This window comes from Kogia breviceps, chromosome 1 (genome assembly GCF_026419965.1).
Source record: "Kogia breviceps isolate mKogBre1 chromosome 1, mKogBre1 haplotype 1, whole genome shotgun sequence".
NCBI classification, from domain to species: domain Eukaryota; kingdom Metazoa; phylum Chordata; class Mammalia; order Artiodactyla; family Physeteridae; genus Kogia; species Kogia breviceps.
The window spans coordinates 165,910,577-165,928,673 of NC_081310.1; the positions used below are offsets into that span (position 1 = coordinate 165,910,577).

The window sequence follows — 18,097 nt, forward strand, 5'->3', positions numbered from 1 at the left end:
CCTCTCTGACTTCTTCTTATACGACTTTCCCCTTTCTACATCCTAGCTACTCTGGCCTCCTTATCAGGTCCTATTCCACCCAGTTCTTTCCTTTCTTAGGATCCTTCTTTGCATATCTGACTCCATTTCATCTATCAGTTCTCAACGTGAATGTTACATGTAACGTGGAGTCCCTTCCTGTATCATCCTATATAAAGGAGTCCCTCCCACCACATTATCTTATCATACTCTTTATTTCCTTCATAATACACAATATGCTCTCTTAATTATCTTGTATTTTTTCATCATCTGTTTCCTGCCTCTAAAGCAAAAGCTCTTTGACAACAGGGTTTTGTTCACCACTCTGGTGCTGAGAACAGAGTAGATGCTTACTAAATATGTGTGAAATGAATGAATGACATTAGATCAGGGATGCACAAATAGAGTGGTGGGAAAGGTCACTGAAGTTAAGGTGGTCAAGACCCGAGAATTGAGGTACTGGATGGCTTATCATTTCACGGGCCCTGAGATCCCTAAGATGAGGGAAGGAGATGGGGTAGAGAAGACTGTTACAGGTATACATGTTGGGGAACAACAAAGAAGTTGGTAGATTATGAAGATAGCAAGTGATACACGGTCTAGCCAATTGGTAAGGGAAAGGGGATTTTCTTTTTACACGGGGGTAGACTCGTGACGGTCTGGAAGTGCTGCAGGAGAGGAGAATGAGGCTGGTGTCTTGGGAGAATGAATGGCCTCTATTGAAGAGAGCTGTAGGAGAAGCAGAAGCCTTTGAAGAGAGTTGAATTTCCATTAGGTTGGGTAGTAGAGGGAATATTAAGAAGCCAAGGTTTGTGGCCTCAGGTGGCAGAGAGGAAAAGCTGGGAGGGGAGGTGGCTGTGGGTAAGGGGAGGGTGTGCACAGTGGTTTGGGGATGAAAATACAGGGGAGAAGGCTGCAGGGGCTTGTACCTGGGCAGTGACCAAGGAAGACTAGGATGTGAAACCCAATAGGAATGACAATCCTAGGCTTCCACATGGAGCTTTGGGATCAAGATCATTGGAAGGTTGGAGTGAGCTCGCTTTGCAGGGTCAGAGTGGTGGTGTCGGAGACAGTGTTACTCAAGCAGCCCCGACTAGTCACATCTCTGTTACGTTCTCCCAGCGCCTTGCTTACCTCCATGTGCGCACGGAAACTTGGCAAACGCCCAACTCCTTACCCTCCCATCAGCTCCTGGGGCCTGCCCCCACTGGTTTGCAGTCCCCATCTTTGGCCCCTTTCCCAGAAGTACGCCTACAGCAGGGAAGGCAGAGTGAGGTGAGGTGGGGACGCTGAGTGTGACTTTAGCCTGGCCCCAGTCAGCCAAGCTCGCCTGGCCCAGCCCAACCCAGCCCCACGGTCAGCACAGCAACTGTCGGCTGAAATAACAAGTCAGAGACGAAAAAACCGGCCAGCCCTTTTTGTTTACTCAGCTTTTTTCCCCCCCTTCTTCTTTGGACAATGCCCTGCTGGGCTGGGGCTGTCCTGCTGGGCTGTTGCTGGAGCTCCCCTGCCAAGATGGAGCCCAGCTGCTCAGCTGTTTACAAGGCGAATCCGGTTTACACTGGGGCCCATCCTGTTCTGGCTGGGCCAGGAACTCGAGTCAGAGCCCAGCCAGTGGCCTCTCAGCCCAGAGCTCCTCAGTCTCTATCTCAGGCTGAGGAGCAGGAGGGCTGAGGGGATCCTTCGTGCCTTAGGGCCACGGATGGCAATGTCTCAAGATAGAGTGAAAAATGGAATAAGACCTGGCCACATAGCCACACTTCTGCCCTAAGGAGCCCCAGAGAAAGGAGAACTGCTGGAATCCCATGGCCTCCATCTCTGTTCTTTCAAGTGGTGAACTTATCACAACAAAGATGGCACTCCCCCCCCCCCCATTCTTCCTGGTAGCTAAGGTCTGGGAACTAATCTCTGCTTTATCTACTACCCCCCTCAAAGCTGCTTGAGGATCAAAGGAAATTATGTATATGCAAAGACTTGAAAAGCATTTGTTACTATGATGAAGTGATCTATAGTAATTCATTGAAGTCAAATAGCTGAACTCCAGGGATAAGGATCAAGCCCCTAGATTGGCAGCTGTTCAAGGCAGGGCCCTTGGCCTAGTCACCTTGGTGGCCCCAGGGCCCATCATGGAGCGTGACACATAGTGGGGGCACAATTATTCTATTTATTAAGCAAATATCTCTCAAGAAGCTCTCAGACGAATGGGAGAGACAGGTAAGAAAAACACAGTGAGAGGGACTTCCTTCATGGCGCAGTGGTTAAGAATCTGCCTGCCAGTGCAGGGGACACGGGTTCAATCCCTCGTCCGGGAAGATCTCACATGCCGCGGAGCAACTAAGCCTGCGTGCCACAACTACTGAGCCTGCGAGCCACAACTACTGAGCCTGCGAGCCACAACTACTGAGCCCATGTGCCACAACTACTGAAGCCCGCGTGCCAAGAGCCTGTGCTTGCAACAAGAGGAGCCACCGCAATGAGAAGCCTGAGCACTGCAATGAAGAGTAGCCCCCACTCACCGCAACTACAGAAAGCCCGTGCACAGCAATGAAGACCCAATGCCAAAAATTAAATAAATAAATAAAAGTACTTTAAAAAAAGAAAACAACCCAGTGAGAGCAATGCTATGGCAGGGATGAGCACAGGGGCCTGAGCAAGTACAGAGGAGGCACCTCCCTGGACCTGGAGGTCAGGAAAGGCTTCTCTGAGGCAACAGCATCTAAGATACAGTAAACAAATGTGCTCATTAAATGAAGGAAGAATGAACTTGCAGAATCCCTAATGGCGGTGCAGGGGCAGGCTGACCTGGGTGATCTCTCTTATTTTCTTGTCCTCCCAAAATAGTACTGAAGGGTGAGGCCTTAGGCTCTCAGGCACCTGGGGCCAGTGAATGGCTGGATCTGTCTCCCCTAAGTGAATGTATTAAGGAATCATGTGACGCCTTGGGAAACTTTTGCCTATGCTACCCAAGCTTCTTCAACTGGAGCATGAAGGGGCTTGAGGTGGTGTACTTATGGACTACAGGAAGCACAGGATAAATATACGTTCTCCTGGACTTAGCACATCAGCCTTCTCAAGGGCAAGCAATTTAAAGCTTGATTTTATCTGGAGTAGGGAAAAGTTAGTTTTTCCAGAAAGGAAAGCCCAGGAAATGGCCTGCAGGTAGAAGAGCATGGTCCAGCTGGGGAAATCTAAGAATTATAGTATGGCCAGAGGGTTGAGCAACTCTGAGGGGACACTGAGGGATGATCCCAAGAGGTAGGCAAGGGTTAACTGATGAAGGGCCTGGTAAGCCTAGTTCTTTGTCCTGAATGGGGATATGGTCCCACGGAAGCAACTACCATCTATATTCTGTTGATTCCAATTTTTATGTTTACCCTGGAACTCTCTTGGAAGTATCAGACTCTTACATCCAACTGTCAGTGGATGCAAACTCCTTAAACTCAAACTGTCCAAGAGAACTCCTCCTGATGTCCTTCCAAACTTCCAGACTCCTAGTTCAGGCTTCTGCCCTGGTTCATAGTGAAGGTCTACTCTCCATGATGCCCACCTTTAGTTTCCTCCCATGGATTCTGGTCTCTTCTCCTCTCTCTGGCCTGTTGTCCCCATGGACTGGTAGCTTAGTAATGATCCCATGGTTTTTCTGATCCTGACATCTCCCCCCATTTAAAAATTGAAGCATAGTTGATTTACAATGTTGTGTTAATACTACTGTACAGCAAAGTGATTCAGTTATATGCATACATTCATTTTCATATTCTTTTCCATTATGGTTCATCACAGGGTATTGAATATAATTCCCTGTGCTATACAGTAGGACCTTGTTATTTATCCGTTCTATATATACCATATTGCATCTGCTAATCCCAAACTCCCAATCCATCCCTCTCCCACCCCCTGCCCCTTGGCAACCACCAGTCTATTCGCTCTGACATCTCCTTTATTTGCATGCAACGCTCCATGTGCAGGCTCTGGACAAATATGACCAAGCAATGCTCCTTCTTCAAGTCCTGAATGGATCCCCATGCCCTCCAGATAAACGAGATGAAGTTCAAACTCCTTAGCACCTAACTCACAGAGTTCTAGTGAAAGGCAAGTGAGATAATGCATGTAAAGCACTTGGCATACCACCTGACACATTTTAGGCATTCAATTAATAACAGCTATTATTACTATTAAATAATTTAATAATTACATAATTTCTATTATAGCATATTATAATTCTGTTATAAGCTCCCCCACCCCCCAACCTGTGTTCTGCTGCCTCTCTTTCTCTTCAGTCTTCTTTCATGCTATTCTCCCACATGCTTTCCCCCATGAGGTCCTAGAAAACTCCTCTTTCAATCCTCCCTGTACTTGTCCATTTCATCCAGTGTGATTTCCACCTGGAGGACCCTTCCCTTTATTGTTTACTTGGTGAACTCCCCATCATCCTTCCTCGGGAGCATCTCTCCACAAGCAGAGCAACAGGACAAAATTCTATGGACAGATGTTTCTCTTAGATGGCATGGGTACTTGATATTGTAGAGAAGAAGGGTGAGAAGGATCCTCTGTGGTCGTAGCTGATGGCAGAGATCAAAAGCTACCCTTGTTGCAGTGAGTCACAGACACCAAGAGAGCTGAGAAGTGGCTGAGCCAGAGAAGATCAGCCGGGCAAGATGGCTGGCCTTGCTGCTGTGGAGGCCGGCTGGGCAGGAGGAGTGGAAGGACCAGTAAATGGAATGTTGCAATGTCCCAGGGAGAGAGTCAGGCTGTCATTTAGTTGACAAATGTTACTGAGCACTCACTTTGGGCTGACAATTTATCTGTGAAAGAGGGGCTCATCATTTAACAAGGAATCAGATGAATACACAGGAATTACAGTATGGTATGATAAATATTATAATAGCAGTGGTGGGGTGCCATTGAGGCATGAATATCAAAATAGTTCCTTCTCTAATGAATTTCAGGGTGACAGTCACATGCAATAAACATTCACGAGCACCTGCTCTGTGCCAGGCACTGTGCTGGGTGCTGAGGACACAGAGGATACAAAGGTGAATGAGACGATCTCTGCCACCTAGTGGGAAGAGACAGTCAAGGTAAAAAATGCCACAAAGCGTGGCTTCCCTGGTGGCGCACTGGTTAAGAATCCACCTGCCAATGCAGGGGACACAGTTTCGAGCCCTGGTCCGGGAAGATCCCACATGCCATGGAGCAACTAAGCCCCGTGCGCCACAACTACTGAGCCTGCTCTCTACAGCCCACAAGCCACAACTACTGAAGCCCGTGCCTAGAGCCTGAGCTCTACAACAAAAGAAGCCACTGCAATGAGAAGCCCACGCACCGCAACGAAGAGTAGCCCCTACTCACCGCAACTAGAGAAAGATCATGCGCAGCAACGAAGACCCAACACAGCCAAAAATAAATAAAATAAAATAAATTTATTTTAAAAAATGCCACAAAGGCAGTCAAATGTCACATGTCCCCAGACTGCCTCCTCTTCCATTTAATGTGAAAGGAGTCATTATCATCTAATTCCTCAAGCTAGAAGCCTGGACATTATCTCTGACTCAAAGATTTATGTTTTAGATAAAACATAAAACATCCTGTAGAGGACAGATTAGAGGGAAAGGAGACTGGAGGCAGGGAGACCAGCTGGAGGCTGATGTAGTAATTCTGCAGAGAGATGATGGCTCTGGCCTGGATTAGGCTAGGAGCCTTGGAGATGGAGGGAGGTGGATAGATCTGAGATCTATTTAAGAGTCGGATAAACAGAATTTGGAGATTGGATGTATGAGTGAGAAAGGAAGAGTCAAAAATGATCCCAGTTTCTGGTTTGGACATCTAAGATGCCATTTAATGAAATGGGAACTAAAAGAGAAGGAAAATGAGACGTTCAATTTTGCAAGGACAGTCTTCCTTGGTATCCACGGGGGATTGGTTCCAGATCCCCCACGGATACCAAAATCCACGGATGCTCAAGTCTATTATGTAAAATGGCGAAGTGCAGTTGGACCTCAGTATCCACAGATTCTGCGATTGGTTAAATCTGTGGATACGGGACCCACGGATATGGAGGGCCGGCTGTATTGTGCTTTAGACATCTTTATGGGGAGATGGCCAGTGGGTGGTTGGAAAGTGAGTTGGACCCTCAGAAGACAGATTTGGATTGAAGTTAAGATTTGGAAGCCATTGACATATTGGAGTAGCCCTTCCATGGGTGTGTTGAAATCACCCAGAGTATGTGCCGAGAAAAGTAGAGCAAAAATTCATTCATTCATTCATTTAGTAAATTTATTGAGCACTTACCATGTCCCAGGTACAGTTCCAGGTGCTGGAAATATAACAGTGAACGTGGAACTTACCTTGTACTGGTGGAGGTAGACAACCAGCAAGTAAAAATACAATAGGAGGTCAGAAAGGGACAAATGCAATGAACAAAAATTAAACAGGGAAAGGAGGTGCCCAGCATGATGGTAGGCGGTCAGGGAAAGGCTCTCTGATGAGGTGACATCTGAGCACATGTCTGAATGAAGGGAGCAACAGGCCCATGGGAATCTGTGGGAAGAGTGTTTTAGGCAGAGGAGCCAAATTCAAAGGCCCTGATGCGGAATGTACTTGGTGTCTAAAGGAGCAGCCAGGCTATGTGGCTGGAGTGAAGGGAGCATGTAGGTGAGTGGCAGGAAGTGGGGGTGGAGAGAGAGCCAGGGGCCAGACCATGGGTCCTGTGGGCCCGGAGAAGGACACTGGATTCTACTCTGTCTGTGATAGGAAGACCTAGTAAAGTTTGGAGCAAGGGATTAACCTAATCTGATTTATGTTTTAAAGGATTACTCTGGCTGCTGTATAGAGAACAGATTGTAGGAGAGCAAGAAAGGAAGCAGGGAGACTATTGCAGGGGTACAAGGAAGGCTGATGGTGGCCTGTATTCCCATACAAGCAATGAAGGTGGTGAGACGTGGTCTGACACCTTCCCATTGGCTGATATAGCAGGTAAGTAAGATTAAAAGAGGTTCCAAGAATCATAAGTGAATTAGAAAGGAGGAGCCTTCAGTTTTAGTCTCTGCTCAGATAGAACTATGTGGTCTCAGCTACATTTCTTTTTCTTTTTTTTTTTTTTGCGGTACGCGGGCCTCTCACTGTTGTGGCCTCTCCCGTTGCAGAGCACAGGCTCCGGACACTCAGGCTCAGCGGCCGTGGCTCACGGGCCCAGCCGCTCCGCGGCATGTGGGATCTTCCCGGACCGGGGCTCGAACCCAGGTCCCTTGCATCGGCAGGCGGACTCTCAACCACTGCGCCACCAGGGAAGCCCTCAGCTACATTTTCTGACCATTCTATACTTCACATCTGTCAGCCCAACAAATATGTATAGAGTGCCTACTGTATGCAGGCCCTGATCTAGGTGCTGGGCATTCAACATTGAATGGCACTGACAGAGAACTTAAACTCTAGCAGGGGAGAAAACAAGCCATTTTAAGAAGTGATCAATGTTAAACCCCAAATCAATCATAGAGAGTGACAAGGAAAGGGATGAGTAAGAAAAGCCCCCATGGAGGCGCCATTTGAGCTGAGTCAGGAGTGGGAACTACACCCCTCGCTGGGTCTGCTTCCCAGCATTGCTGGGTGCTCACTGAGGCAATGGATGGAAGAGCACATCAACTAAAGCAGTTATGAATAAATGGTCTTAACTTGGTTCAGCTCTCCTCCCCATTACCCAAAACATACACCCATCATTTCTGTTAAGACCTGAACACCCTCCTGGCCCACCCCCCACTTCCTTCCTTTGTGCTAGGATGGCCCTCGATCTTCCAGGAGCTCTTGGTACCTAGGACCACTGCCAAGAGCCATCCCACAGACCATCATGGGTCTGAGCTCCCCCTGGGGCCCAGGACAATGAAGGCATAAGGCATGTAAGTCAATGACTATGGAAAGAAAGGTCTAGAAAGGGATGCCCTTTCTGTCTCCTTTTCTCCTCTCCACTCACCTCCCCATGGTCTTCTTTCTCCCTTTCTCTCTGTTCCCTCTCAGCAGCCCCCATGCCTTCCTGCTGGTCCTGGGTAGCTGCTGCCTTTGGAGGTGATGCAAAGATCCTGGGCTTGGCCAGGGTGGGGTTTAGGCTAGCCAGCGCCTAAGTCAGCAGGCTGCGTCCGTGCCCACCCTGACAGGCGGTGCCTCTGGCAGCAAAGTCATGGCCCTGATTCCTCTGTCTCCATGTTTAAGAACATCTCTAACTGCTCCTTGGATAGCTCAATTAGTAAAGTGAATATATTATATAAAGTCTAAAAGATTAAACTATCATCGTCAGCCCATAATTTCATGAAGAAGTCAGGGGACCGTATCCCTCTTATTAACTCTATAACAAATGTGATGAAAATGTTCAAATAGAATGTTAATGCAATGTTACGTGTAATTTTCCCAGGCGATTTTCTGCTGAAATATTTCTTTATTAATAGTAATTGAGGGTATAAATTATGAATGAGGCGATTTTCTCCTTTCAGTAGGAAAGACGTACTAATGGCAATAATTCTTTATAATAATTTTTTGGGAGAGTGGGGCGGGGAGAGAGGCTAGTCTAAAAACAGAAAAAAGCTCCTTTCCAGAGTCTCCCTTGGAGGGACAATGCCTTTGCTGCAGTCACCTCTCTTTCGCTCCACACCCAGACTGCCCCCAAGTGAAGTCTTTGGTCTTCATCAATTTTCCAAAAACCTCAAGGTCTGTTTGGAGGTCAGGAAGGAAGTTTTTGCCTCTAGTCCTGAAACGGATTAAGTTCTGAGGCTAACTTTTCTGCCTAGAAACTGTTCTGCCAACAAGACCAAAAAGCCAGGCTCCTCTGCTGAGCTTCTAGACCCAGTCAGTCAGTCTGCACCCAAACAGCTTGTGTAGCATTCTAGAATATTCAAGAAAGAATGGCCTCAGAAATCTTTCCATCGAATCCCCCCATCCCATTCCATAAATGAAAAGAAAAAAGAACAGAGAGGGGAGATGAGTTATTCCAAGCCACACAGTGTGTCTGTGGGAGAGATGCAACTCAGCCCTAGTGACCTTCCACGCGCCTCTCCTCCTCTGCCTCTATAATTCCATCCTCAATGGTTCCCCAGCCTGGGCATCCTCCTCATCTGTTAAGACCAAGCTCAGATGCTGGGGCCCCCTTGAGTCATGGGCACATTGCTCATCAGTCAGTCACATGGCCTTGAGTTCTCTCTGTCTCTGATTGTCATAGGTATGGGCAGACCTCCAGGAGTGCAAGGGCTGTAGAGAAACACCTTCCAAGTTCTGCAGAGTGATTAGATTAGTGCACTTCTCCAGGGTCTTTCTTTATCCAGGGATACTCCATTTGGTACTTGCCCATTCATTTATTCAGCAGATATTACACGAGCATCTACCATGTGCCAGGCACTGGGGTTACAGTGGTGAATTTATCCAACAAGAGTTAAGATAAATTCAGTGTTCTCAAGATCACAGGTAGGAAAGTCAAGAACAGGTACACAAATGTTTATGTGAAATAACACATGTAAATAACACATACTTATGTCATAGCAAGTGTTTATTAATATTATTAAATGTTTGAGGAACAGCCAGGCAGCCGGTGTGGCTGGAGCAGAGTGAGGGTGGGAGAGGCAGCTCCTGCAGGACCTTGTGGCCACAGTAAAGGTGTTACCCTGAGTCAGAGGAATAGGAGGATTGGAGGATTCTCAGCAGAGGAGTGGCACGGTGTTAATGACATTGGGAAAAGGAGACACTCTTGACAAATCACTAGTTGGATGTGGACATTGAGGGTTAGGAAGGAATTGAAGATGAGCTGAAATTTTGGCTGTGGTGGCTGAGTGCTGGTTCACTATGGCACCATTCACTGAGTTAGGGCCACTGAAGGGGGAACAGGCTTGGGGACAGATGGCAAGTTCAATTTTGGACAAATTGAATCTGAGAAGTGTGAGGGTCAAAAAGTGGGGATGCCCAGGAGTCTGGGTGGAGTCTGCAACTGCAGGGCGAGGCTGGGCTTTCCAGGCTGCTTTTATCAGGGACCTCCGGGCTCACAGGCTGGGTTTCATCATCTGTTTACAAGACTGTTTCTCCCTGCTAGACTCGAGCTCCTTGTGGCAAGAATTGGGCCTGGTTAACCTCCCACCTTCAGTCACTAGTACAAGGCAGGTTACACAGTGCACTGAACGAGCAAGTGAATAAATGAATAAATGAATGAATGAAAGGAAGGAGAGAGGGATGTAGAGCTATGCTTATGCTCTGGAAGGCTCCCCTGGGGTCCTGGGGGCTACCTCCGAATCTCTCTGGATTGCTCCTAAACAAAGGTTACACACCTCCCTACCACCCCCCAACCCCAAAAGGGTAGGCTCTCTCCAAGTCTCCTGAAAGATCTCGTGAGAAGTGCTGTTGATATTAACAACCGCCATGATATGGGCATTCTTGATGTTATTCCCAGGGCTCAGCCTGTTACTGCTGTGACTATTTGGCCCTTCCCTGGAGCAGGAGATAAAGTCTCCTTCAGGTCCAAGACTCTGGCTAGGGGTTATGTGGCCAACTTATGTCCCTGCCTCAGGATCCTGCCCAGCTGGGAGCCTCACCACATGTCCTTCCCTTCACCTTCTGCTGTGTCCTCATCCCACACAGCTGGTCAGAAATGGGGTCACTGTAATATGCAAATCTTGTTTTGTTCCAAATAACCCTCTTCCAAGCCTTCTGTTTGGACTCTTCCTGGTTGCCTAACCAGAATCCATAGCAGGAACATCCCACCTCCTGTACCCTGATAAGGAATCCTGGCCCACCCACTTGATCCCATCCTAGAGAACCCAGACTTCAGGAGAGAAGCCTGACAGGTGCCTCCTGGACACACTCCAGGATAATTCTCTGCTAGTTCTCTGCCCTTCACCATCTCTGGCTTTGTCTCCTCTTTTGACCCAAGAACCTTAGGAATATTCTAGGAGTCCTTGGCAGGGGCAAGGGCCTGGGCCTATATAACCAGGCAGGCTCAGCTTTCTGCCCTCTGAAAACAATAGGAGGATGGGATGGGAACTAGAGCTATGTTAGTGATGTTCTCTGAGCAGCCATCATGACCTCTTGACCAGAGGCCACTGGGGTGACCTCCAAGGGCATCTCTATGTCTCCCCAGGCAGGGCCCTGGGGCCAGGAGGCCAGGCAGAGCTCTAGAGGTCCTCCTCCCTCCCTCAGGGAAATCCATCCATTAGCAGTTGCCCTCCAAATTAAGGTAATGTATGTGCTCCCCAGACCCCCTACTGTGTAACAGCCAGCGCTGAGGCTTCCCCAGCTTCTATCTCAGATCCATACCACTTATCTGGAGAGACCCCATCCCCTCTTCAATACGAGGTCATTTCGAGACCAGGAAAGCTCAAGGCTAGCCCAAAGCAGCCTTGATGGGCAGGGGCAGATGGATCTAACAGGATGGAGACCCCCAACTCCTAAGCCTATCTTCTGGTCCCTTCCATGCCCCACAGGCCCGGGCCTTGGAAACAGGCAGGCTTAGCCAGAGAGAGACCGGGACTTCATCACCCGCCCCCCCGCCCCCGCCGCCCCCACTTAGTCTTGGCTCCCCAGGGCACTCTCCTCCCACCTCGGCCCCCTTCCGTGTTGAGCCAACAGCTCGATCTTGATCTCTTGAACGGGAAGGTCGACTCCGGAGGGGCCTTCTCTGAAAGCCAATGCTAATCCGGTTAGGGGCCAGGCTGGGCGCTGCACTCTCTGTAGGACCAAGTGCAAGTGAAAAAATGTCAATTACCAGATGACAAAAAGGGTCCCTGCCCCTGGGGAAGGGCAAGCTGGGGGGAGGGACGGGAGGGGCGCAGTAACTGAACACCTTGCCGGAAATAGCTCCTATCAGTCCACTTAGGGAGCCATCAGCCCCGGCAGATTTATGGGCAGCGTGTGCCCCTCTGATAGATCGGACTATTTAAAGGCAGCCGAAGCCTCCATTTATATCAATGTGGAGCGGAGAGGGAGGGTGAGAGGCTGTGAGGTGGGGAGTGAGGAGCGGCGAGGGGGGCCAGCCCCGAGGTGGCATATCGTCTTCAGAGAAGAGGGGAGGCCACTGGCCGGCAGGCTTGGGTCACACGGTGGGGATGGGAGTCTCGGATCAAGTCCCATTGGCACCGGGGCAGGGGGGGTGGGTGGAATGGAGGGTTTCACAGATCTCCCATCAGCATCTCCGTCCGGGTCCTAACCCAGGCTCTGCCAGCCCCTCCAGCTAAAATGGGTAACTCGGGCTAATACTGAAGTGGAACTCCTGATTGGATTTCTCCAGCCATGGCCCCCACCCTCCCCAGCTGCGGGGCATGCTTGCCCTCCGTGCAACCTCCCCCTTGCCTGGGCCGAGGGAGAAGGAAGGGGTAATCGCGTTAGGCTGGGGGCATTAGCCGCTGAGGAATGGCCTGCTGCCTCCTGCCTGCTTGTTCCCAGCCTGCACTTCCTGGGGGCAGATTAAGCAGCTTCCATCGCTCTCTGGCTCGGCCGGGGCCTTCCTCCCTAACTCCATTACTCCTGGGCTGAGGTGCTTGCCCGACTCATGGTGGTCCCTCTGATAATTCACCTCTCAGGAAACTCTGCCTTTCTGACCTCTCACTGCCTCCTTCCTCCCTCCCACGCTCCCCGGGGTCTGCTTTCTCCCCAGGCTTCCAGATCTGTACCTAACTGGCCTTATCCTCTTGGCTCAGTGGTGAATTGCTGTAGCGCACCAACATATTCCTAGTAACAGAACCGACTGCTATCTGTCAGTTTGTTGGTGACCGATTCATTAGTTCATTCACTGAATGCTAACTGGGTGCTCTCCAATGAGGGCCCCATGCCAGGGACTGTGATGCAGAGCTGATTCAGGTATAGTCCCTGTGCTGGAGGAACCGAAAATCGAAGGACAAGGAAGCAAGGGAACAGCACGACCAAACTTGTAAAGATCACCCTGACCACACACGGGATGGACTGCAGGTTACAGGGGATGAGAACAGAGGCAGGAAGACAGGAGAGTGGTTCTCATCCTTGGCTGCACAACAGAATTAGTGGGGGAGCCTTCAAAATGCTGATGCCCAGGCCACATCAAGATCAATGAAATCCAAATCTCTGGGGAGAGATCCAGGCATCAGATTTAAAAAATATCTCCATCATGGGATTCAGACATCTAGCCGAGGTTGAAAACCACTGAGTTAGAAGGCTACTGCACCAGTCCAGGCGGGAGATGACGGAGATCTAAACAGCGGTAGCAATAACAAGGGACGGAGGGAGAGGAAATTTGAGAACTGTTCTTTTACAGCTATTTTTTTTTTTTTTTTTTTTTTTTTTTTTGCGGTACGTGGGCCTCTCACTGTTGTGGCCTCTCCCGCTGCGGAGCACAGGCTCCGGACGCGCAGGCTCAGCGGCCATGGCTCATGGGCCCAGCTGCTCCGCGGCATGTGGGATCTTCCCGGACCGGGGCACGAACCCGTGTCCCCTGCATCGGCAGGCGGATTCTCAACCACTGCGCCACCAGGGAAGCCCTTTACAGCTCTTTTTAAGCTTTACCACTCTCTGGTCTCCCGTTCCTCCCACTCCCACCCCTCTTAGCAGATGACCTCAATTACAACTCCACGAAGAAACTGAGGCCGTTGGATAAAACTGTGGGATTATAAACCCTGGAGGGCAGGCACGAGCTCTGAATCCACAGGAGCCAGTAGAGTTCTTGCAGGATAGGCATCTACTAATTGATGAACTAGCTGTATCTAATGGGCACCTAGACCTGTGGGTCTCCAACTCAGGAGAGAAATATGAGGACATACGGCTTGAGGAGCCATCAGCCCTGGGGAACCCCAAGGGGCTGGTGGAAGAAAAGGAGCACAGAACAAGACTGAAGGGCACTCGGAGAGGAGGGAAAGGGGGTGGTGCTGGGCAAACAAGCCATCAGCTTTCCGGTGCCTAACTGTTATCATTGCGTTTGAACTTCACAAAAACCCTTTGAAGTAGGTGCTCTATCTCTCTCTTACAGGTGGAGGTTCAGAGAGTGTAACTTGCCTCGGTATTATCAGGCGATTCAAATTCAGGAGCTAAGATTTGAAACCAGGTCTGTCCAATCTCAGGCATCAGTGCACTAGGTCATACTACAGGAAACAGTGGGGTCACAGACCCCGTGATAGAGGATTTCTAGGACAAGGGAAGAGCCAAAGTGTCAAGTGCAACAGCTTCCCCTCTTCCTGTTCACCTGGCCCCACTTCCCTGGAGGGCCTTGGAAGAGGCACCATCAGGGCCAGGAGGAAAGCACTGCATCCCTCAAGATCTCAGCCGTTGTGCACAGAGCCCGTTTCTCCACAACCGCTGTGCCGCTTCAGCCACCCCTGCAGCAGGGGGCCCACGGCCCGGCGGCCCTGCTCAGCCCCCACTCAGCCCAGTTAGAGCTTGCTCAGAGCCAACGAGCCCAGCCTGGCCTTGCCCCTGCGGACTGAGGACCTTGCCAGGGAAGAGGAGGCTGCCTCTCTCTGCTCCAGCTCACAAAATCCTTCTTATTTAGTGAGGCCCAGGCCCCTAGGCCCATCATCCCCTTCCTGGTGAAATACTCCCCATCTTCTCCTCATTCCCTTGGCCTTGTCAAGTGCACCATTTTCTGGGTTCCCACCATAGCGTCTTATTCTTGCCAAAGAGAACTTCGATCACGTGTATTTGGATTACTTGGTGTCTGCCATTTCCAGCCCCAATCAGGTCACCAGCAGCCCAAGGGCAGGGAGCAAGTATGGCTCTTGACTGGATCCCTGGCTTCCTTCTGTGGTAGCATTGGATGAATACATATTGATTGAATGAATCAAGAAAGTGAAACTCTAGGACAAGGCTGGAAGGGGCTGCATGGGGTGGAGGAAAGGAAGGTATGAGCCCCCTTTGGATTTGTAATGGCTCCAGCAGGGAAAATGGCCCCAGGCTCTCCAGCGACAATTTCCAGTCCATAGGAAGAAACCTTTGGGGCGTAAAGGGAGATGGCACCTGCCTTTTCTGGGCTTCTTCGAGCTAAGTGTGTTCCAGTCTCCTTCAGCCATCCCCACTTAGCCCCTGCCGCCGTCTGGGACCTGCTCAGGCTGAGGTGGAGACTGAAACAGCAGCTCGGAGGCTGAAGGCGCTCCTATATCTTTGCTCAGGAAATGGCCTCATAAAAGTGACAGGGAGACACACCTATGGATGCTTGTTAAAGTTTTATTACTAATCACCTCCAACGTCAGCGAGGCAGAGGGAGGGAGTGGGAAATGGAGTCTTCAAGGCCCGGGAGCAGGTGTCAGCTGCCTCAGCATCAGAGGCAGGGACTGCCTGTGGGTTGAAACAGCCACAGCTCCCTGCAGAGCCTTCGACTCCCCACCTGGCTCTGGGTCCACCTGGATGGGGCACTGCCCCTGCACTCGCCCCCACTGTGAAACAGAGACGGCCTCCTCCAGTCCCCGTATCCAGCAGGTCTCTTAGTCAACCAATCCCAGTGCCACTGCCCTGGTCTGACGCACTCAGCCCATTGGGAGACAGCCCCAAATGGGCCCTGCGTTTGCTCGGCCCCTCTAGACAACCTCTTTCAGTGCTGCCAAGGGGACTTTTCCTCTTCGGTGACCCCCAGTGCCTGTAGAATGGTTCCAACTCCAGGGCCTAGCATGGCAATTCCTTCTGGATTTGGGCTTCCCTCTTTAACACCATTTCCACTACTTCCCTCATGGCTGAATGGTTTAAATTCCCCCCCAAATCCATGTTCTGTGTGCCTAGAAATTCCTTCTCCCTGAATGCCTGGTAAACATATGCTCTTTTTTAAGACTTAGCTCAAAAGTCTTCAGGAGGGCTTCCCTAACCTCTCAGTGCATTTATTGCACTGTTTGATAATTGTCTGTGTCCTTGTCCATATGCTTCATAGACTATAAACTTCTCTAGGGCAGGATTCATGTCTGATTCATTTTCCCATCCCCAGGAGTCTGGCCTGGCATCATTGTTTGCTGAACGAAGGAATCCATGCAGAATTGTCATGAAGTTTGCTCTCCAGAAGGCCATATGCTACACAGGGGGAGGGACAGCTTGGGTCTTGCTCACAGAGGTAGCTCCAGTGCTTGGGCAGTGTCTGACAGGGAAAAGGAGTTCAACAAGTATTTGTTGAACAAGTGAATGAGGATTAAATGAGATAATGTGTGTGAAGACGCTCTGAAATGCTACAGATACTATTTTTATCCTTCTATTCCCACACATTTCCTGCCAGTGTCTTTTTTCTTATTATGGTCACCACCACCTCTATTCTCCAGGAGCCAAACTAATTGAAGGCAAGGAAGGAATTTGAAGATATTGGAAGATCTCGGGGCTGATTTTCCTGTTTGAAAACAGTGCCTGGTCCTCGAATCACATCATGATTCTTCTCCTATCTGAAAGGGTGGGACAGGGGTGCAGAATTTTCACTCACTCAGTCAGCCACCAACTCAACCTTCCATGGAAGAAGCCCTCTTTGGAGCCAGGCTCTGCACTACTGCTGCAGGCACAGAACCACCCAACAAGTACCTGCTCACCACGAGTTCTCCCCATGTGTCAGGAGGGAATCCTGAGTAGCAAGTGGCTACAGCCTTTTTAAAGGCCACACTACTCAGAGCGCTGAGCTCTGCTGGGGCTATACCTGGATGACAGGAGCCGGAAGCCTGGAGGATCTGAAGGAGCCATGACTCTGCCTGGTCCGAGGGGCCCATCAAGCCTCAGCTCCCAGCCCAGGAACAGCCCTTCCTAGAGGGAGCTCAGGGCTGATGGAGCTGTAGGCAGGGGGCTGGGGGGCTCTGCCCGAGGAGGCTCCCTCACTGGGCGCAGTGATGGGTCAGCTTCGCAATGCTTCTCTGTACGGGCCCACTCTTCCTGACAAAGCACAGTCACCCTCTTGCCTTTACAGTAGGCAAATGAACAGGGCCGGAGCTCTTCAGAAATTACGTGCCTGGGCAAAGAGAATGACATTTGATGCAGAGAAGTGGGCGTTCCCAAAAGTGGGCTGGAGATGCCTCAACCGCCTAGGGGCCAAGTCCTCTCCATCCACCTCCTCCCAGAGATGGCAGCTTCAGCTGGCAAAGCTTGCTCACGATGCCGGGAGAGCCCCCTTCCTTCAGCTCTCCTTTCCAGTGAGTCAGAGCTGTGGCCCCTCTTCCTCACCGGTGTCACCCACCTGCTCCAGCCTGCACTCCTGCTCCTTCAGGGCTGGCCCAAGGTCTCCCCTGAGATGCCCCCGGCCTCGCCTGCTGTGTTTGGCCTGATCCTGCAGTGCTGCCCACCCTCCCTTCCTCCTTCCCATCTCTATATATCTGTCTAATGAACATTTCAATAAGCCGAGCACAGCTTTTTCCACTTAATAAGCAGAGTGCTGACTTCATTGTGGGTTTGCTCTTCACGTATCTGTTCGGGGCCTTAAATCATTCCTAAGGAAAAAGCTTAGCAAAGGGAAACCTGGTATCCCGGCTACTGGCTGCTCCGGTCAGCAACCTGCCCTGCTGGGGCTGAGGGACTGCCGTGCTTCCACGGAACAGCACAAAAGTACAAACAAAACTCCCAGTAGCCAAGAGATGGGAAGGCTGAGGACTGAGGTGAGGGGATGCTGGAGTGTCACCACTGAAGGAAGTTCTAGAAGCAAGGTGGAGGTGGCAGAGGAGGGCTGGCCTGGGGCGTTCTGCTCCCAGCTGGGGAGGAGGGAGGGCTGGAAATCCAGTGAAGCTCCCTGAGAAAGAAAGTTTAATTAACATCTACTATGTGGTGGGCACTGTGCTTGGTGCTAGGGACAAAATGGTGAACAAACTTGTCGTAGGTCCTGCCCTCTGGACTTGCTTTCCAGTAGGAAAGGAAAACACGAAACAAACAGTTGCTTAAATGTGGCTGCAAGAGGCAAGGGCAGGTTTTATAGGCGTGAATAATGGGGGCTGGGGAAAGCTTCCCTCAGGAAATGAGGTTTAAACTCAGGTACAAAAAGATTAGCTTGAGACAGGTGGCAGGTAACCGGGGAGAGACCAGAAGAGTCCAATACTGACCACTTTCACCAGCGCTCTGACATGTCAGGTAGCTGTTATGTGTTGAGACCATGTAATGTAGTGACAAAGGACACAGACTTGGGAATTAGACACACCTGGGAAAAAATTCTAACTGT

At 50.3% G+C, this 18,097-nt stretch overlaps 2 protein-coding genes across 3 annotated transcripts in view; both read right to left on the minus strand.

Annotated features, from left to right (window-relative positions):
- RPS8 (ribosomal protein S8) overlaps positions 1 to 12,456 on the minus strand; it is a 396,253-nt gene extending 383,797 nt beyond the window's left edge. The window contains exon 1 of the mRNA XM_067009060.1: positions 12,453 to 12,456. Within this exon, the coding sequence (XP_066865161.1) occupies positions 12,453 to 12,456 (4 nt within the window). The remainder of the gene's footprint in view (positions 1 to 12,452) is intronic.
- Positions 1 to 18,097, minus strand: part of RNF220 (ring finger protein 220) — a 224,544-nt gene that overhangs the window by 70,459 nt on the left and 135,988 nt on the right. The gene's annotated exons all lie outside the window — the stretch shown is intronic.